The sequence below is a fragment of the Vipera berus genome, assembly GCF_964194415.1.
Source record: "Vipera berus genome assembly, chromosome: 2".
NCBI classification, from domain to species: domain Eukaryota; kingdom Metazoa; phylum Chordata; class Lepidosauria; order Squamata; family Viperidae; genus Vipera; species Vipera berus.
The window spans coordinates 193,832,528-193,855,228 of record NC_138203.1 but is presented as its reverse complement, the minus strand read 5'-3'; the positions used below and the strand labels follow the sequence as shown (position 1 = coordinate 193,855,228).

Genomic DNA, 22,701 nt, shown 5'->3' with positions numbered 1-22,701 from the left:
ATTGTCTTATTTTTAACAGCTGGCAAAGTCATTGATAATTCAGAATCCATACTTTACATCTTAATATATGTGTGTTCCTTCAAAATAGAACTGGAAATGATATGTTTGATATTTACTTCCAAGAGTTACACATGAAAGAAGGCAGGTCTCAACTGTTTTGCTTTGAGAAAGAAAGAAAGAAAGAAAGAAAGAAAGAAAGAAAGAAAGAAAGAAAGAAAGAAAGAAAGAAAGAAAGAAAGAAAGAGAGAGAGAGAGAGAGAGAGAGAGAAAGAAAGAAAGAAAGAAAGAAAGAAAGAAAGAAAGAAAGAAAGAAAGAAAGAAAGAAAGAAAGAAAGAAAGAAAGAAAGAAAGAAAGAAAGATTATAGTCATTGCCCTTAATAATAAATATCTCAGGACAAAGAACTTTTCTGCTGGAAATTCTAAGCAGAATAGACTGCTAATAATTTCTTGTAAATGACTCTGCTTTTCACTACTCCCCTTTAATCCATTTGCTCTCAAAAGTCATTGTTTTATTGACAGCACCATCCTAGGCCATTACCTCAGAAAGAAAATCCATTGAGATCAATGTGACTTACTCCTAGATAAGTTTGAATACAAGCAAGTTTAAATTCTTCCCCAAAATAACAATGGTTTGAATCCTAGGAAATCTTGGTGCAACTTGAGTATAAAGAAGGGTGTGATGCCTATAACAAGGATGAAGAGAGAACCATGGGCCAAATTACCTAGCTTTGTAACAAGGACAAAATGTGTACTATTTTAAAAATCAATACTTTTCTATTTGTTGAATATTTACAAGAAGATGCCTTAATGTTTAATTTCAAAACAGAGAGGCATTACAGTATCTGTGTAGTATACCATTAACGTAAATTCTGCTTCTTAGGGAGATGAAGTTTGAGTAGAAAATGGAACACACTCCTTGAATTCTCAGATGCACACTAGTTTCATAAATATATGGAAGAGAAGATGAACAATGTAAAGAGGAGAAAGTTGCGTGCTTTGTTATAAGATGCTCTATTTGTAAAAAAAAAGTATTTGCTTCAAAATTCCTTGATATAGATTCATTGACCACAGTTTCAGTTCATAAAATGGGAACACTGTCCTGTAAATAGTAAAAGAAATGCCATGTGAATTTATTTTCCTACTTTCTGGTATCTGGGAGCATGAAGTTTGATTGCCCGTCTTTACTAGCAATACATTGTTTCTGCATATAACACAAAATCTTAATTATTACCTCTAAGTCCTTATATGGTGTTGGGCCTGGGTAGAAACTGCCTGAACAAAACAGGCAAGCAGATAATGCCTGCTAAAGCTCCCAACTTATTTGGTGTAAGGAGACATGGAAATAAATAAATATTCTCTGTGGGGGCCTCCCTTTCTAAAGAACCATTTGTAAGATTGACCCTTATGGCCTTCTGGAGGTTTATGAAGAGTTGGTTATTGCAGAAGGTCTTTGGAAATAGATTTATTTTCTGAAAGAGATGTGGCACCCAGAACACAACCTTCAGACTTACTGTTATTATCACTGTTGATTTGTTTCATTTTTTTTTCTTATGTATCTCTGCTAACATTGAAACGGAAAGAAAGAAGAACCCTTCTAGTTTCTATAATCCATCAGATCCTGCAGAGTAGCAAACCATTTTTATCTGAGAAATGTTGGGAGAACATATTAGATCGCCAGCACAAGGTAATTGATGGACCCCGTTGGGTTTCAAGACAGCTCAGAGTTTTCCACAAGGATCTGCTGAGTAGTTTGGCTGGGGCCCTACTCACAGTTTGGAAAAGCCTCCATCACTTTGTCTGAAATGGTATAGGGTCTCCCTGCTTGAGCAAGGGGTTGGACTAGAAGACCTCCAAGATCCCTTCCAACTCTGTTATTCTGTTATTCTGAATAGGCACCTGGCTGGGGGCCTTAGACTGGAATGCTGCTATGCAGCCTTTCTCCCTACATAGTTCCAAGATACATCTTGGTTTTCTGGGGAGATCTGGGAAATAAAGCCCCCCAAAAAGCCGATGAGTTCTGGGAAATGGAGTCCAACTTGTGCTTTGCTTTTTGCATTGCCATAATGAGCACGCACACAAAGGGTGGAGTTTGCATGTCAACAGCACAATGGTGTTTTTATCATTTTGATGAAAGCATCAGATCCTGTAGACGCAGGATATCAGATCCTCCTACCTTATTTATAGTATAGAACAGGTTTTCAGATGTAAAAATGGGACAATTTTGGGAGATGCCACACATCAATAAATCACTGGCTTCTCCAATCTTCCTCTTTGAGGTTTCAGATTGGTTTTTTCCTCCCATAAATCATCTCAGAAATAAAGGTGTGTCTGTTTCAAATGCCATGAGGTGCATTTGCAAGCTATCTGGGCTGCTCCACTTTGCTAATCCACATTTATTTATTTATTTTATTTTATTATATTTATATACCGCCCTTTCCCGAAGGACTCATCACACTAACAATAACAAGTCATCGGTATGTATAAATAACTCTTCAGTTTTAACAGCACATGTGACTAAAGAGACTGAGACTTACCCCAATGAAGCAATAAATATTATATAATATAGAAGCAACACAGGTGCAACAGGATAAAGTAATGACAAGTATTTTTAAAATAAAAACCGTTGGACTTCTCAGTAGAGGAGAGGTTTGGGAAGCTTGTTAAAGAAAGTATCATATTATGCTAATAAGGTGACAAAATGTTATTAATTCCAATCATTGGCTAGACAACATGGAACTAAGCACTTCTAATTAAGAGTTTGGCCTGATTGGTCTTCCTGTTTATATTGAAAGTTCTTGGCATAAATGAAATGTGATCCTCTTAAGGTGGCCCCCTGCTATTTTGTATCAACAAGTACTGTCTCACTAAACTGAAAAAGCTCTGCTTCCATTAAGTGCGGTGACATCTCTCTTTCCTTTCCTGTTCTCCATTTATTTTCTTGATTGGACCTTGATACTTTCTTTCTCCATGCTTTGTAAAGCCTGGATCATTAATTAAAGAAAATTGATCATTAGCACTAAGCTCAGTAATGCTCTGCAAATGTATCTGTGTTCTTTTTATAAACAAGTCAAGCACAGCATTCATTCCCTTTCAACTCTGCACATTTGCAGTCCTTGGATATACCTTCCTCCATCTCTAATCATAAAATGCAAAGAAAGCATTATATCAGAACGACCTCTCTGCAATCTCTGATTCATTTTCAAATTTATTTGCTTTGTCTCTCTCTCTTTCAATATGCAGTAATTCATATTACTGCATTGTTGACTTCCAGAAAGCAGGGCAAGACTTTAATTATATTAAAAAACTTCCAAAAAATATTTTATAGAAGACCTTTTCATTTTACAGTCTGCATCCAGACTATCCCTATCTGGCCTGCAATGGGAGCGGGGCGTCTTCAGCAGGCACAAAACAGTGTTGGTGGGAGGCATGGCAGTCCCAATTTCTCATGTGATCTCATGTGATCCATTGGGAAATTAATAGCCCACCCCTGTTTTATAGCAACACACACTCTAGTGCCTGGGTATTAATTTTGCAGGAAGATATAGTTGCAACTACAGTATATCTCATCTTCTGACTTACAAGGCTGACATTTTAATGGCCTTCTTGGCAACTGGATGGGGAGGAACAGACTTCAACTCAACCCCGACAAGACCGAGTGGCTTTGCATACCTTCATCCCGGGTCTATTCGGATATTCCATCTCTTTCTATGGGGGGTGAATTATTACCCCCCGTAGATAGGGCTCGCAACTTGGGAGTCCTCCTAGATTCGCGGCTTACCTTGGAAGATCACATGGTGGCCGTGACTAGGGGGGCTTTCGCCCAGGTTCGCCTGGTGCGCCAGTTGCGGCCCTATCTAAGCCGGGATGATTTATGCACGGTCACTCACGCGCTCGTGACCTCTCGTCTAGACTACTGCAACGCCCTCTACATGGGGCTTCCCTTGAGGACCACCCGGAGGCTCCAACTGGTACAGAATGCAGCCGCGAGAGTTGTGTTGGGAGTTTCCCGATACTCCCACGTGACACCTCTGCTCCGTGAGCTGCATTGGTTGCCAGTTGTCTTCCGGGTGAGATTCAAGGTGCTAGTAATGGCGTTCAAAGCCCTCCATGGCATGGGGCCGGAGTACCTCAGGGAACATCTGCTGCCGGCATCAAGCTCCCTGCGCCCTGTGCGTTCCCACAGAGAGGGCCTCCTCAGGGTGCCACCGGTCAGAGAATGCCGTCTGGTGGCCCCCAGGGGGAGATCCTTCTCTGTGGGCGCCCCGGAGCTATGGAACCAGTTACCGGTTGAGCTCCGGACGGCGCCCGATCTGCGCTCCTTTCGCCGCGATCTGAAAACATACTTGTTCGAGCAAGCCGGCCTGGCCTGAGGGGGGATTGGTGGGGTTTTTATCATTTTTATTGGGGTTTTTATTATGTATCAATTGTATTTTAATCGGGCATGCATTTAATTATTTTTTAATTTTTGTAAATTTCTGTGTTTTATTCTTGCCCTGTACACCGCCCTGAGTCCTTCGGGAGAAGGGCGGTATAGAAATGATAATAAATTAAAAATTAAAATTAAACTAGCAGAAAATGGGACCATTCTGATATCTGGGAGAATGCTTCTCTACAGAAGGTGGTAACAATCTTGAAGGCTCATTTCCATGATCCTTGAAGATGGCATTCTCTGAGCAAAAGAATGAGGAGGCAGCCCCACCTTAACAAAGGATATTGAACAGATGAATACTATGAAGAGTTGCTGGTCCCTCTGATCTCCAAACATTCAGCCACAAAGGGCTTTAAAGGTGACAGCCAAGACTTTAAATGTCACCAAAGGCCAAATAACAACCATTCAGCTCTCAATACTCAGGATACTGTGGCCACTGTATTCCAAAAATAATCTATGCCATTTGTTTTGCCTATTTCCCCTACAACTGTGAGGGGGGTTGGGCTGAGAGAGGCTGGCCCCAATACCCAATGAAATTCTGTGGGTGTGGGGGTGATGGGATTCTAAGTCTTTCCACTCTTAGTCTAATATTATAACCGCCCTGTTAAAAACCTCTTTCTCCAGATTCTATTGGATCCAGTCCCTAAATTGCATTGGATAGACTCTATAGACCCTGACTAAAAGATTAGTCATTAAAACATAACAAAAGGATCTCCCTCATGACCCTAAAAATAGGTTTTTATACATAGAATACTTATCATCCCAATGTGCCATTGGTACCTGCACTTGATACTGCAGATGTTTGTCAGTTTCACAGTCCTGTAATGGGATTTAAAGAAGTGGGTGGATAAATGGATGGATGGATGGATGGATGGATGGATGGATGGATGGATGGATACTCACAACACACAGGTTATTTCTTTAAAATATTTCCTAGAATAAGCAACAGGGATGATGCATTTAACTACCCAGAACTCTTAAAACAGAAATCTGAATGAAGGTGAAATTATTATTTAAAAGCTATGTGGGGAAAAAATCTGATAAAAATAAGACCAAAGGAAACTTATAGAAGGAGATGAAAACTGAAGCTAAGATCACTACAAGCAGCCCCTAATTATAGTCAAGCATCCAGCATGAATTTTTCATGTATAATGAAAGAGTTATGATGAATTAATGTAAATGTGTGTCCCAGCTCATAGCAGAAGACATGTATAATAAACTGGGTGCAACAAAACAGCTAAAAAAGATTGTGTCCTCTGATTTCCTCACTTTTTAAAATGATTCATAATTCCATAGGTCTGTTACTCTCTTAGCCTCTTTGTTCCTGCTACATGCTAAAGAGAAGGAAAGCTCCAGCTTTAATACTATTTCACAGGACCTGCTGAGATATACATACTTGGCATTTACATTATAATATAACCTCTTTAAAATAATTTGCAGAATGATCTTGGTAGAATCATAGAGCAATCAAGAGTAAATGTTTGGAGGGAGGGAGGGAGGGAGGGAGAAGGTAGGAAGGAAGGAAGGAAGGAAGGAAGGAAGGAAGGAAGGAAGGAAGGAAGGAAGGAAGGAAGGAAGGAAGGAAGGACCCACCCTTCAACCATTAGTTTTCCTCCCTAGGTTGTATTACCATCAGCATGATATGGGGTTCTTTTTAAAAAGAAGTGATAATTATGTGATAAAGCATAACATCCTCAAAAAGTGTTAATTATATTATTATCAGGCAGAGAATTGAACTGAACACTACCCCAACTATGGCCATTGCATTTATTTATGCAGTCAGATTGTTAAGCTTAAAAATAAGCAATTTATCACGTACTTAATTTTAGCAGCTAAAATAATAATCACTTAATAAAGGAAAACCTTAGACAAACTAACAGTTATGGATCAATAAAGATTCCACAATCAGTGTAATTTCTGACATGCTAGAAAATATTACAAATTTCTTTTGAATAATGAAAAATCAGAGGTAAGAATCACAATTCTAACAAACCAGGATGGATCTTAATTATAACAGACCCATTATTGGAAATAGTTATGATGCATTTTAACCAGTGCTGGGATTCAGCCAGTTTGCACCAGTTTGGTAGAACTGGTAGCTAATTTTTTGTTGACTTTGGTGAACCAGCTGAAGCCCTAGCCCTTTTTCACAAGGCCCAGAACAGACTGCTGGAAGTGTGTGGATGCCAATTCCAGAAGTCCGTTCTGAGCCAGGGAGTCCTCCCAGGCCCAGAACAGCCCACCGGAAGTGTGTGAACTCTCCACTTCCAGAAGTCTGTTTTGGGCCTTGGAGGCCCAGGCGCAGAACAGAGTTCCGGAAGTGGCATCTATGCAGAGAACCAGTTGTTCAAGTATTTGAATCCCACCACTGATTATAACTATTAAGAATTTTATTGTTTATTTCTTTTGATCTTTTTCTATATTTTTAGTGATTCCATTTTTCTTTTATTTACCTACCATAGGTTTGTGTTATTCAGTTACTTGTTAATTTTTGTTAATTACTATTGTACAAAAAAACCACCCTAACATGATATACTAATACTTAATTAGTCATTATTCCTTTTTGTTACATAGGGGAATGGAATCTCACACAAAGTCCTTTAGGATCTCATATTAATAAATACCTTTTAACAACAATTAATTGAAACATTCTCATTGCTAGATTCCATCTAGTGACATGCTATATATTTCCTGACATATTGCAGGCTTCCCCCAGATGACTACTGTACACTCATACCTTGGTACTTGACTCTTTCAAAACTCATTGAATTTGATACCTGACACATTTTGACATGGAAAATTGATCCCTGTACCCATCATTTGTTTGGTACTTGATGCGCAGGCTAGTACTTGTCAATGTCGGCTGCCTCATGACTAGTGACCCTTCCCGACTGAAACAAAGCCTAACATGTTAAGTCACATGGTTTGCTCCTGGAATCAATTAACAGAGAGTACCAAGGTACCAAGGTACCACTATAATTTATCTTTTCTCAGACAATTCCACTTGCAGATTTGGCTCATTATTTATTTATTTATTCATTCATTCATTCATTCATGAAAATGTATCTGCTGCCCATCTCACTATCCAAAAAGACTATTTTTTCCAAGCCATTAAGGCCAATGGGATGGCCTTGACATCCCAAAATGTGCATCAATCTGATTCTGAAGCTACATCATGTTTCCTCCTTTTAACAATTCCCAAGAGAGGTATTGCTCAGTCATGACTAGGGAGATACAGTCACAGGCAAAACCAGCAGAAAATACAGTCTCTCTGTATTAACTAGTATTAGCTAGAATTAACAGGTTTCTTAGTCAGAAAAGGTCTTGCTGAAATATCTCCTTGCTTAACAAACTTTCCATTCAGGAGGATGAACAGGAAGATGGTAAACTGGAAACTTTCCTTCCAGCTCAGAGTTTAATATAAGCTGAAGAACTTAAAGTTGCAATGCTTACCTCTTTTCTAAGTTTAGTCTTCATATTCCAGTATGAACTTTATTTAAAACTTGAATGGATGCCCAAATTAAAAAGGGAATTGGAAAGATAGAATAAGGAATCAAATATATAATATAGTGCAAAAATATGTTATTTCTACCTTTAAAAAACAATTTTGCTTTCTTCTTCCTCAAAAGGACCCACCCAAGATTCATCTCAAAAGGCTTATCATCTTGACTAATCTAATTCCACTTCACAATTTACTAGGAACAGGATCTTTCTTGCAGCTTCTTTGGGTTTTATTACAAAGTTGCCTCTCAGATCTACTTTTTAATCCCCAGAGTATAGAATGTTGGAAATTGCATGAGAGAAATAATGGCTCCTCTTAAAGTCTTAACATCTTGCAGTGGCTTAATCTTTAAATATTCTGAATTTCCAGTAGAATCAAGCATTTTTAGAGAAACTTTCCTGTTGGGTTGTGCTCAAAAAGTCATGTTGGGAGATTATTGTTCAATGTCTAGGCCTTTGGCCTGTCATGCCCATTGTAGTTCCACATTGGTGGTCACCCATCAAAGTAAGTAAGTAATAAAGTTTGATCCTGAATATTTTTTCTTTTAGATCAACCTAAATTGACAAGATGCCACCGTATGTTTGGACTTAGTATGAATCAGTTAAAATTAAATCCAAACAGGATGGAGATATTGTTCTCCCTGAGAAACTGGACTCTTCGGTTCATCCTATATCAAATGAGCTTGCACACCAACTGGAAAGGAAATTCATAGCTTTTACCCCCTTTGTTAAATCCTTTTTAAAAATGTGTTGACTAGAGTTTTGCAATGTTCTAGATGTGTACTTACCATGGAATTGTATGACACTATCACAGTATCTTCCTAAATAATCCCTTGCCTTCTTCACAGTGTCAAACACTGAATCAATAACTTCTCTGAAGAATCTATTATGACCCCAAGATCTTTTTTTTTACTGGTTAAAGACGTTTACGTTTTACGTTTTATTTAATTTGTATACCGCCCTTCTCCCTAGGGACTCAGGGCGGTTCACAGGGCATATAAATAACAATACAATACAATACAAAAGTTAAAACAAAGATTAAATCAATGCCCAGTTAAAAACAATAATACAGTTCTAAAACAACAATTTAAAACCCAAATCCCCCGTCAGGCCAGACCAGCTAATTCAAATAAATGGGTCTTCAGGCCACGACGGAAAGTTCGGAGGTCTGATGCCATCCGGAGCTCCACCGGCAGTTGGTTCCACAAAGCCGGGGCACCCACAGAGAAGGCTCTCCCCCTGGGGGCCGCCAGTCGGCATTCCCTGACCGGAGGCACCCTGAGGAGGCCCTCTCTGTGGGAACGCACAGGGCGGAGGGGAGTTGACGCCGGCAGCAGGTGGTCCCCGAGGTAACCCGGACCCATGCCATGTAGGGACTTAAAGATCATAACCAAGACCTTGAACCTCACCCGGAAGACAACTGGTAGCCAATGCAGCTCGCGGAGCAAAGGTGTAACATGGGAGTACCGGGAAACTCCCAAGACAACTCTCGCGGCCGCATTCTGTACCAGTTGGAGCCTCCGAGTGGTCTTCAAGGGAAGCCCCATGTAGAGAGCATTACAGTAGTCAAGGCGAGAGGTCACGAGCGCATGAGTGACCGTGCACAGGGCATCCCGGTCCAGATAGGGCCGCAACTGGCGCACCAGGCGAACCTGGGCGAAAGCCCCCCTAGTCACGGCCACCACTCAATCAGTATATATAAGAACATAGGGAACTTTTAACCCAGTGCTTTCACTTTATATTTACTTGAATTGAGCCATATTGTCTAGTTACTCAGTTTGGAAGATATTTCTAGAGCTTTTTACAATTACTTTAGGTCAGGGGTGGCGAACCTATGGCACGCGTGCCACAGGTGGCACACAGAGTCGTCCCTGTGGGCATGCGCACCATCACCCAAGAGGGAGGCAGGGCCAGGCTACCCCACCCACTCTCCACGTGCTCCTGCTCTCTTTCTCTCTGCACTGAGAGCCAGGGAGCAGCTGCAAGAGCTAGGCGAATCCGGGCTGGATGGTGGAGGCAGCTGCAGCACAAGTCCAGGTAAGCCTCCAGAGTGATTTTGCGCTTTCCCCCCCGGCCGATTATTTTACGATGCTCCAGCGGCCTGATCTGGGCATCGGAGGCCTGTAAAATGCTTCTGCTGCCCAGATCTAGGGATGCAGAGCAATTTCACTCCCCACCCCACAGCCGATCTGGGCAGCAGAAGCGTTTTCAAAGCTTCTGGAGTTCGTATCCATGGCCATGGGGCGATTTTACGATACTCCAGAGGCCCAATCCGGGCATCCAAGGCCTGCAAAATGCTTCTGCTGCCCAGATCTAGGGCTGCAGAGCGATTTCACTCCCCACCCCACAGCCGATCTGGGCAGCAGAAACATTTTCAAAGCTTCTGGACTTCACATCCATGGTCGTGGGGTGATTTTATGATGCTCCAGAGGCCCAATCCGGGCATCCAAGGCCTGCTAAATGCTTCTGCTGCCCAGATCTAGGGCTGCAGAGTGATTTCGCTCCACCCCCGGCTGATTTTACAGGCCTCCGATGCCTGGATCAGGTCGCTGGAGCATCACCCACTCGGTGGCCATGCCCCCGGCACCCAGTGATGCATAAGTGGATTTCGGGTTGCAGTTTGGGCACTCGGTCTCAAAAAGGTTCACCACCACTGCTTTAGGTTCTTACTACCTTGAACAGTTTTCTATTATCTGCAAACTAGGATAGCTCACTGCTTAACTCTACTATAAGGTTATGTACAAAGAAGTTGAAGGACACTGATCAGAATAAGGAGCTTTGAAGAAATTCTTCTTATCTTCACTCATTGACAAAATTGCCCACAAATTCTTATCCTTAGCTTTATATTTTTTAACTCATTAGTAACCCATAAAATAACAGATAGGTCCCTCTCATAATTATTAAGCTTACTCAGAATCCTTTGATGAGGAACTCTACTTAAGACATTTTGAAAGTCCAAGAATACAGTGTCAACCTGTCACTTCTATCCATGTGCCTAACAGTCTAAAAATTTTTTTCTAGTTTAGTAACATAGGGTTTACCTTTGCAGAATCCATGCTGATTGGCCTTCAGCAAGATTAGTTCCTGTGCACCTTCTTAAAGGTCCAGGAGAGAGGGATTCAGCTTACTGAAATCTCCTTCTGGCCATTCAGAGAATGTGGAATCATAACCATCCCTAACCAGGGACTTCTGGAAGGTAAAGAATTCTGAGAGTAGTTAGCATCTGGCTTGACCCTATGTTGGAAAATATCTTGCTTCCGAGAAATACACAAATACATGGCCTGGGCCTGAGGTTACCTGAGGAACTGACTCATCCCCATTACCTCAGTCTGCCTCACCCAATCAAGAAAGAAAGATACGTTATGGATCCTGTCAGTTAGTCAGGAAAAATGTCTTCTCTGCCATTGCCCTTGCTCTCTGGAATATTCTCTCTTCAGAGGCGAGGCAGGCATCCACTCCCTGGCCTTTCAAAGATATTTGAAGACCTGGCTCTGACAACTTACATGGGGCTCTCTGGGCAGCCCACACCCTGAGGATGGTTAGTGCCTTGATGGCCCTTGCCCCACCATTTAACTTTTATTTCATCACCAAGAGGCTTATTGCTTTCCTATTGTTTTTATGTTAGGTTTTTATCTTTGTAAGACCACCAGTGTCACTGAGAGTGAGTTGGATGGCCGTATAAATTTTCTTAAATAAATAAATTTTATCTATTTATTAAATGTATACCTATCTATCTCACTATTGGAACAACTCTGGGTGGTGTTTTTTTTTTACTTATTCTATTTTTGTTTTTATCTGGTTCTTCTTATTGATGCACGGTATTTTTATATGGCTTTTAACCTTTGATTTAACCTTTGGTGTTATTAACTGTACATCGCTCAGAGTCACTCTGTGAGTGAGATGGGCGGTATCTAAATTTGACAAATAAGTAAATATCTCCTTGTCCTCGGACTGAAAATGCATACAGTTCTCACTTGTTTTCTCTTATATTGATTGCCATTATTTTATATCACACTTTCCAGAGTACAAAGGCTATTAAGCATAATCAACAATCCCGAGCTAAAGTGCGATAGACTTAATAGTTCATTGTTGTTAGCATATGGTTGTTTATGATTGTTTCTACTTTTATACCTTGTATTTAGCTCTGGGAAGTCGGGGACGGGGAGGGGGGAAGGGGAGGGGGGGAGGGTCGGGTAGGGCTGGGAAGGGGGTGGGTGGGAAGGGGCTGTTAAAGATAAAATGTATTGAAAAACTTTTCAATAAAAAAACCCAATCCTAATTAAAAGCCCAGAAAATTATATCTTTGAAAACACAAATGAAAACTCTGCCATTCTTCCCATTAAGCGGTTGGTGATAAAGGACCTGTGGGAGGAGAGGGAGTTGTCTTCACTCGTGTTCTCCCATCCTTTTTCTTTATTCTATTATGAAGAAAGTTGCCAACTAATATGTTTGACATTTTGAAGTGATGGCCTTTACAGCTGAATCCCTGTGGGTATATTCTCCTATAATAAAACACTGTTCCTTAAAGACAAAAAAAAACCTAAAAGCAAAACTCCTCTGAAGATGCCTTTTGGTCTGACATAAAGTTGCATCAAAGACAAATATCTGAAGGTGTACCTTTTCCCATAATTTATATTGTCATAATGAGTATAAAGCCAAAGAAATCCCATCTCCTTCAGGGGAATTCCAACTGAATAACAAAATATTATCTCTGCACAAAGCTCTGTAGTGAAGTTGCTAAGCATATTTTTTCCACCCAATTTAATACCTATCAATCAATCAGAATAGAGCTGGAAGGGACCTTGGGGGTCTTCTAGTCCGACCCCCTGTTCAAGCAGGAGACCCTATACCATTTCAGATAGGTGGCTGTCTACTTAAAATCCTCAAGTGATGGAGCAACACGACTTCTGGAGGCAGGTTGTTCCACTGATTAATTGTTCTCGCTGTTAGGAAGTTTCTCCTTAGTTCTAGGTTGCTTCTCTCTGTGATTAGTTCCATCCATTGTTACTTGTCTTGCCTTCTGGTGCTTTGGGAAATAAGTTGACCCCCTCAATTTTCTGGCAGCTCCTCAAATACTGGAATACTGCTATCATGTCACCCCTAGTCCTTCTTTTCTCTAGACTGGCCATACCCAGTTCCTGCAACCATTCTTCATATGTTTTAGTCTCCAGGCCTTTAATCATCTTCATTGCTCTTCTTTGCACTTTTTCTAGAGTCTCAACATCTTTTTTGTAATTTAGTGGCCAAAACTGGATATAGAATGCCAGGTCTGGTCATATTATCACATAGGCAGCCAATTGCTATACATTACATATAATAACTGGGGTTGGAGGGCTGAGGAATGGAGAGAGGATCTTTCCTGCTCTATCTCAGGCTGCACTAGTTTACTCTTCTTAAATAAGGGAACCAAGGACCAATTAGAGACAAGGAACCAGCAGCCTTCAGATGTTGCAGGATAATTGCTGTAACCCCTGCCCAAAATGGCTGGTTTTACTAGTGTATTTCTTTACTATGCTTTGAATTCTTGTATACTTGTGATTCGTTTTGTTTAGTTTTCATTGCTTTTCATGCTGAATTTGATAATTGGTTATATATTTGCTTGGTTCAACTGTAAAATATATCTTTTATTAAGCAAGTGTAGGTAATCAGCAATTATCACCAGCAATTAATGGGTCCATGTCTCAATAGAAGTCTTACAGCTAATCCCTGTCATCTCCTGATCATGGCTGCTCCTGATCATGGCTTGCTGTTGTTAGAGAAGCAAAGATAAAGGATCCCCTTAACTCCATCTCATCCTAACTGTCTTGGTCTTCTCCTTATTCTCTGAGTATAGCCATATCCCGAGTATGACCAGATCATGCATGTACCTCCAAGTTGGACAGATGTGAGCAAGAGTAGCCTGGAGATATTATTATGTGTAGAATAGCATAAATATATTTGGAATAAAACTGGGCTTTCTTTATGCTTGTGCCATATTGTGCAAAATGCACTAAAACTGACAGATATGCTGCCCTTATGTTTATGACTAATGTCAGTAAGATACTGCAGTTTATTTTATTTTACTGAAATACGTTATGTGAAAGTGTCATGTAATAAGTGGAGGACAAGCAGATGTGATAAAGTTTAATAAGAGTTCATCTCTGAGCTTCAACTTTTGTGATAAGAGCAGTAAAATGTCAATTCTTCTTTGCATTATGCACTACTCTCAACTGGCAGATTTACCTCGACTCTTTTTGTGAAAAATTGGGCATGATAAAGTGCCTGTAAGGGTGCTGGATTATGTGTGTGATTTTTTGATCAATGAAATTGCTTGCATGTACTCTGGTTTGGATGCCAGTTGTATGGAATCCAGCAAGGTGAACAAGGCAGAGTCTTAGGCTGCTTCTGGGTTTATTTATTTTATTCATTTACTGATTAAATTTATATACCACTCATCTCACTGTCAAGCAACTCTAGTTGGCTTACAAGCATAAAAAAAATAGAAGTACAAATATTAAATATTAAGTAAATGAATTAAATAGGCTAAAACCAGAATACTGTGGGATACAAGTAGAATCTTCTATATATGAGTTTCTTTTGATAAGTTTATTTTGAGCTTATTACACTCAAGCAAATAAATACAGTTCTCTTTGAGATGAACTGTGCCACCTACAAGTTTGAACTTGCTAGTTCCCATAGGCAACCAAATAGGATGTGAGTTGTTGGATTAGGAAGATTGTCAAATATGAAGAGGGTTGTTTTCTCTCTCTAACACATATAGATACACAAACACACAGAGACCCTTTGAGAAGAAGATGGTGGCAGCTTCCCTTCAGATGTGTATGTGAATTGCTATCAAAGAGTAGTAAGATCTGATCAGGGGACCTAAACAGCATTGTTGCATGACCCTTGTCAGGACTTCATTGGGGCAAAGTTTCTTCTGTTTCTTTCAAGGACTTTCAATACGAATGAGTTATGGGGATTGGAGGTTGTAGGCACAGTTCTTCAATGGTTCTGCATCTTCCATAATGGACAGTTATCACAGTATTTGAAGCCATAGTTGCTCCAATGTGAGGGGAAACAGGGCTCTCCCCTTGTGTTATTTAATATGTATATGAAGCTTCTAAGTAAAGACACTCAACAGTTTGGGGTGAGATGCCATCAGACTTGTGATGATGATACTTTTTGTCATCTTAAGCTAAGTTGGGAATGCCACAAAAAGTCTGAACTAATGTCTGGATGGGGCAAATTAAATTTAGGTTAAATTCCAAACTTTCTGTACGTCCAAGAACTTTGGTCCTTGGATAGTCTGCTGTTCCTTCTGAAGGAATTGGTTCGTGATCTAAGAGTCCTCTTGGGCTTACAGATACAGCTTCAACATCAGGGCCAAAGGCCATGGCTTTTGCTCCACTTGCAACCATACCCAGACCAGAATTTTTTTAGTAATGCTAATTCATGATCAGCTTGATTAATGTGTTCTATTCTATATGAGGTATCATTTGGAGATGTCCTAAAACCTGCAGTTGGCCCAGAATGTGGATGTACTTGTAGACCAACCTCACCATTGCAAGGTAATATCTCTAAAATTGCTGAATTATACCAGTAGGCTTCCAAGGTCAGTGCAAAATATTGAACACCACCTCTACAGTCCCACAAAGCACCTCAAACACCACCTCACCAGGACTGAATTTGCCCATCTCATATGAATATTTTGATAAGGCTTATTAAGGTCCCCATTCCTCCAGTATGCTGGAGCTTAACAGGTTGGTGACCAAATGGTAGATCCTTTCTGTACCCATAATTTGTGCATCTCTCTCCCCCATGACATTCTGAAAAACAGCCAAAAGCTCTAGTTCACTCAGTATTTAGAGTTCATGTATTACTTTGTATAGTTTTATATTTCTACTCTTGGGGGTATTCTAATTAGAATAAGCCTGCAAATAAATAACAAGTGCAAACAAATACTGAAACTAAGCAAGCTTCACATTTCTTAATATAGAAATGTGAAACTTAATGGAAACAAACATTTTGAACTGGTAGTGCCTCTAGCTCTCCTTTTGTTTGATTAACTTCAGGAAGATTAATTTCCCATCTTTTTAGGTTAAAAGGACATAAAAGGGAATAATAAAGGCAATATCCCTACATTAAAAGGAATAAGGTATTACTGAACTGATCACAAAGGTTTGTGAATTGAATTGAATATTCAATTTATTTATTTATTTGAATTGAATATTCTGAAGAAATAGTAAGAATATAGAGGATTTTTTTCCATTAAAATTGAAAAATGAATTTCATATTTAATTTTAAAATCTCCTGAAGATAATAGGCAACCAATCTCTTGTAAATGTTGCCCCTCATAGCTTAAATAAATTCTAAGGTTTCCTGAAGACAACAAACAGACTTAAGGTATAGATAGTCAATGAAGAACAACACATGCAATTTCAAAGTCATAGCAGTCATTTTTAAGAGGGCAGGTTTATACAAATCTACTCTATCCCTCTCCAAATTCAATAAAAGTTTAGCCCTTCCTTTTAAGAGCTTGCATGGAGAAAGCAAAAGTGTTGTGCATTTCTTTTCATTTCTCCTTCATTGACTGCATTATTATTTATTCTCTCACAAAGAACAAAATGTCTACCTAAAATTGCTTGGTTAAAAATAGTATAGAGTTGTCTGAATCACATTGTTTAAAAGCAGCCCTAGGAGTAGGCCACATGCTTGTACCTCACTTCTTTTAAAAAAAGAATCATAGCAGGAATTTAATAGAAAAGGGAAAAAAAGAAATACCCACGCTTCTGCTTATCGGTAACTAATTTATTCTGTTCTCAAGACCTAAGATGCAAAAAAAAACCCACCTCTAAATATGGCTTACTTACTTAATTTGGCTTATTATTTGAAAAACAAAGAAAAATAAACTAACTCCACATCCCAGGGAAAAATTTGTGATATGTTGGGGCATCTACAGGGAAGGTTTTAAAAAGTCAAGATGATGGCTGTGTTTGTCAGTTGAAACTCCACCTTTATTTTTTACTTTGGTTTGTACATGCAGTGAATGTTAAAAAAAAATGGTCAGGGTTTTGATTGCATGGTTGTTCTGCCATCTTGACTTTTTGACCCCTGTGGATATTCAGGGTGACCTATTTTTTTCTACTTTGCATTCTTAGCCACTGAAGTTCCCAGAAATGCAAAATGTATATTTCAGTCAACTAAGAAAATTAAAAGACAAAAATAAATAGTGATCAGAACTTGAGCTGCAAAATACCTTTCAGCCATACGTACTAACGGACTCTGACTTCACTCAGATATAGTAATGCACTGGAGGAGGATGAGACATTAGATAAGGTCTTATGTCATATCCCATTATTAGTTCATTGAACACAAAATAGCCTAAGGCCTTTTCATGACAAACCTAGCCTCTTTCATAGATCACAAGGACTGAATCTGGAATGCTTTGTAGGCAAAAGATGAGCTTCACTGAAGAAAGTACTTCCATTTTTTTTACACCATACCAGAAACTTCACCGATATAATCAAACATTTCCAAAGGCAGACAAGACCTGATTCCTTTCCTTATGCTAGATTCTGATTCTATATGATGCTGGTGACTTTTTGCTTTCAAGTCGGTCTGGGCTTCTGGTGATTACATGGACGAGGCCATGTACTTTTCTTGGCAACATTTCTCAGAGCTGGTTTGAAATTGCCCAGAAAGAAAATGACTAAATCACCTAGTTGACTTCATGCCTAGGAAGGACTAGAACTCACAGTCTCCTGGTTTCTAGTCCAATGCCTTTAACTACCGCAACAAGCTGGTTCTCTTCTATATGATACTAAAATACAGATATAGCACCATATTTGTTTCTAGACCATAGCAGTGGATGCCTCATTGTCTACAAGGTAATTCTTGATTTGGCAAAGGGCAATGTGTTTTCATGAACATTAGTCTGATTATTTCAGTGCCACAATCTAAATTCCCCATCTTTAAGATTCTCTTGTGAACAAAGAAGGAGAAGAGCTGGTTGGGTTTCAGCAGTTTAATTATTTTTAGTTATATTACATTAAGAGACAGGGCATCATCCACACTATTGTTGTTTTAGGCAGTATGCTAGAAAATAAACTTCTGTATGGTCTTAGTTGGAGTACTCTATAAACACGTATAGAGATAGCACAGATATATTCAAACAGATAGTATGAAATACTATATATATGCATGGAACAATTGACAAAAGAATGGCAAATTTGGAATTGAGATATCCCTATTTTTTAATGATTTTGAGAAGATTATTGCCTTTTCCAAGAGAATAAATAAAGTATTCAGAAGGATATTTTCTCCCATTTGTTTTCTTAAAAAATAGATTATAACATAACAATATTTAAATTTTTCTTTCCAGCGCCATCAGTGAACTTGCTTTCCTTCACTAAAAGCTTCTTACAAAAGCCTAATTTGATCTTGAATATAGATGAAATGTTAAAGTTGCAGATATAACTCAGGGTGCACAGAAAACTTGTAGGTAAATATAAGTTTCTTCTATATCAGGTTAGATGAGTTATCATCGAATATATATATAGTTTATGCTCTGCCAGTATTTATTATAAGTTATCTTTGCATATATGGATTTTTTTATGCTTTGAAGATAGCAAAAGTGTGAGTAACAGAATTTTAACTATTGCTTTGGGGAAAAAATAATCATCTACACTGCATGTAGGAAATTACTGTTAATTTCCAAAGCTTCCATATAGGAAATTGAGGTTGCTTGATTCTCATAAAAATATTGTGAGATAAAGTTGATTTGTTAATCATTTCCTAATATCCTGCAAGGCTCTTTTCCTGGAACATCTACCATAATTGTGCATCTCCTTTAGCAAGTGTTGATTTTAAAATTATGATAATTATATACATTGTAGTATATACCTCTATGTATTTCTCAGTTAGCATCCCCTATTCTACAAACCAGGGATAATATGACTTACAAGTCATGACCAAAGGCCAAATAGAATCAGACACATTCACAAAAGCAACTGTTGGGAAATGACAGTATAATTCAGTTTTGCTCATGTCTTTATTCATCATAAGTAATCCAAGCCCCAGTGCTTGGCTTAAGTACTGTTCTGTAATATAAGTCTGGATAAAGGAAACAAAAGTGATAGTGATAGCGAAATTGTTCTGTCACCCTAGACAGGCTCAAATAATCCATAGTACACCAGATATTTGAGACTCTAAAAATGCTCAATTATGACCAACATCATTAAGAGATTGTAGAAATTGTTATCCAAAACATCTGCATCACCAGATATAGCACATGCCACATGGGGTTTTTTTCAAGGCTTTTCAGGATTGATAATAACTTATTTGCCCCAGCTTTTCATTCGTGTGAATTGAGTTCCTTGCCTAAATAAAATGAAAGTAATATCGCCTTTATTCCAACCTGAAACTGATAAATATTTACCTAAATTAATTGTGTGGTTGAAGAAGGGTATGGGCCCAGATCTCCATGACCCAAGGAAAATATGTTATCCACTGGATCAACAGCTTACATCTGTTTTATTAGAAATTCTGTGTATCTGATAAACAATACTCTTATCTGTAATATGTACTATTCTTAAGTTCAATGTAAATGTTTTTATTTTAAAACAAGGCAGACTTTGTTGAATCAGATAAGAGGCTTATCTAGTAAAATATTCTACCTCTATTGTAGCCAATCATGAAGGCCACAAGCAGGACATAAAGGCACCAACACGCTTCAGATGGTGTTCCACAGCAAAGTACTGAGAAGCCCATTGTTCTGATTCTGCAAATTTTATATAATGATCAAGAGTAATAATCATTAGCAGACTTGTTTTTCTTTTCTATATTCTTAAGATTATTATTTTTGTAGTGTTTAGAACAAACTCCCCCAAAACATGGGCAGTCTCTCCTTTATTGGCCTTTGGCAAGGCCATGAAGACTCAGCTTTTCCTCCTGGCTTTGGGACTGGGACATTAGAATGGGATCTATGGCATGGGAATATGTGTCTTGTAGTTTGGGGTTTTTATTGGACCTCAATGTCATTTTAGATGTTTTTATTTGTTTCTTTGGTCTATTTTAATGTAATTCTTTTTGGCTTGCTGCCTAGAGGCTCTTGGATAGACGGGTGTCCATATAAATTGGATAAATACGTTTTTAAAATTATTGGAGAGAAACACATAAACATTTTAACATTCAAAGTAATCTTTTTTTTAAAAAAAATCTAAGAACTGATTTGCATTACAACTCCTTGCAATCATAAATGCAATTTTATGGATTGTTAATCTTTTCTATCATTTTCTCTCTCAATCACTGCATCACCAAATTACTTAGTAGAATTCCTCTATATAGGAAAAGATATTATGACTTATTATAATGTATTAAAGAGAGAACTTTTAATGTTTGGGCAGGAGAGCGACATTATTGGGACGAATTAAGCATAACTTGCTTAATTTGTTCTTTTCATCTTTGTGTGTGTGCCTTCAGTCCACGTAGTATGTTTTCTAATTTTGGGGTTGAGAACTGAATAGACAGATGCACTGCAGTGATTTTCTATCCACATAAAACACAGATTAAATGAATTTGAGAAACATTTATGTTCTTACATTATCTCTTCCAATAATAATAATAATAATAATAATAATAATAATAATAATAATAATAATAATAATAAATGATAAGATAATGTGTACAGATTAGATGACAACAGACCGTATTCAAATAATGGCTCAGCAAGAAGTAAACGGTGATACTGACTTTTGAGGATCCCATTCAAAATCTAATCTTCCACTTGCTTGAGAAAAGCATTCTCTTCCCATAAGCTAATAGAGGAGGTGGGTGTAGGAATGTAGGCATGAAATATCTCCCTGCAATACTTTATCAAAAGAATTCGTTGCAGCAAGTTACATTCATGTCAGATAAGCAACTAGGATTGCAGTTGTAAAGCTGATTTTAAAATACACAAATTCATTGTAGTTGTTTAATAGGTTTATTTTCCCCAGTCTATTTTATTGGATAAAAGGATAAATAGACTCTGTCATTTTTCAGGCTTTAGCCATGATACATTTCTATTGTATGCTGGTCTGCTCCGCTTTTGAAAACAGACAGGTGCACACAGCAAAAGTCAACCCCTTTAAAGAGAACAATGGGTCTTTTCTGTGCTTCTGAAAGGCAATAGAAGAGAATCGTTGGAAAGCCTATATTACCTATTTTCCTTTTTGTTTGTTTGTTTGTTTTGTTTTGCTTTAGATTTTGTTTTGTTTTTCAATTACCTTTTCTGGAGCAGGGAACTGTAAATGATTGACTTCCAAGGGTGTTATCAAAGGAACCGTCTGAAAACCATCCTCATTGGACGGCTGCTGCTTGTTCTTTTCATTCAAATTGCTTCCCAGCTTCACCATCCTTAGATCTCACTTTCCAGACCTAAAACATATTGAGGTGATCAGTATTAAAGGGGTAAGAAGGAGGATGGAACAGAAAGGAGGGGAAATTAAGGACAGAATATGTCAGCTTGCCATATTTCAATCACCCTGCAGGTCATATGGTTCCCACTTGCATATCTCTGTTAAATTGGAAGGGAGGGAAAGAGGGAGGGGGAAGAGGGAGAAGCATTTTACCTTTATTTCTTGCTTTAAAGAATATATCATCAGGTATAAACCACCCACAAGAGAGTTCAGCTAAGCTTCTGTTGGTTTAGCTCCAGACAAGGATTGTTTTATTTCAAGATCAGGTTGTAGGAGTGAACCTAGCTTAGCTCCTTTGTTGCTAACAGAAAATATCTAACCCAGGGATGCATTTGGCCCAGGTTTTTATCTGTATATTACATCTATTATTTTTTTAAAAAAAAAATTAAAAAAAAGCATAGCAACTACACAAAACCTTTCAAAAGTGATGCGTAATAACAATCATTCTTTAACAACCCCCTCTTCTCTGACAACTGATACATTTCAGAATGAGTTATAATCTACGAACAAATTAACAAACGAAACACAGTGTCAAGGATATTCAAGAGAGCCCCTTTTCGTCCTCATTTTTTTTTCTTAGCCATGATGCATCTGCGCCAGTAATCAGGGGCGGGTCACAAATACATGCCTCAGAATCAGACGATCGAGGGGGGGGGAATCCTCCTCCCGCCCCCCACCCCCATCATCCTCCCACTATTTACTTACTGCAGGGCACACCTCGCTCTTGGAAGGAGGTTCACGACGAAATTGCGCAAAAAAGCTGGTTTTTTAAAAAAAACTCCCCGGTGGTGCTGAATGGACAGCGCCTCGCTCCTCAGCTGGCTGGTTCCAAACGCTACTGAAAGAGGATCAAGGAGTGAGCGCAGAGACAGCCGCTCGAGTCTGCGGCAGGCAAACACTCCCAAGCTGGGGCGGCGGCTTCCGTGCGGGATCTGGCACCACCTGCTGTCGCCCAGGGCGGCCACAAGAGCTAGCAAAAGAGAAAAGGAGACGGTGCTTATCTACAACGCCACCTACAGTCTGCACAGAGCACGGTAGGCCAGCTCAGCCTGGCCTTCCCGTTTCCAGCAGCATGCTCAGAGTGTTAAGCCTGCACCAGGTCCATCTCCCATCTGCTCTGATGTCACTGACAGACAGGTGACGATTTCAGGAATTTGAGCAGATGTAGAGTAGCTACAGCAGGCAGAGCCATGTTACCAAGGAATCATTAAGCCGGAATTTTCCAAAGGCTCACTTTTCAATTCTTGAGAAAAAGCATCCTCTGGAAGCTGAGGACCATGGAAACAATATGATTCTAAGAATGTGCATCCAAATATGGATAAATGTTAAAT

The 22,701-nt window shown here is 39.0% G+C and overlaps 1 protein-coding gene across 1 annotated transcript in view; it reads right to left on the bottom strand.

Annotated features, from left to right (window-relative positions):
* Nucleotides 1-22,044, bottom strand: part of NSG2 (neuronal vesicle trafficking associated 2) — a gene marked incomplete at its 3' end in the record, with an annotated part of 58,971 nt that extends 36,927 nt beyond the window's left edge. Inside the window, exon 1 of the mRNA XM_081316320.1 lies at nucleotides 21,179-22,044. Within this exon, the coding sequence (XP_081172446.1) occupies nucleotides 21,179-21,307 (129 nt within the window). The 5' untranslated portion in view covers nucleotides 21,308-22,044. The remainder of the gene's footprint in view (nucleotides 1-21,178) is intronic.
* Between the last annotated feature and the right edge of the window lie 657 nt (nucleotides 22,045-22,701).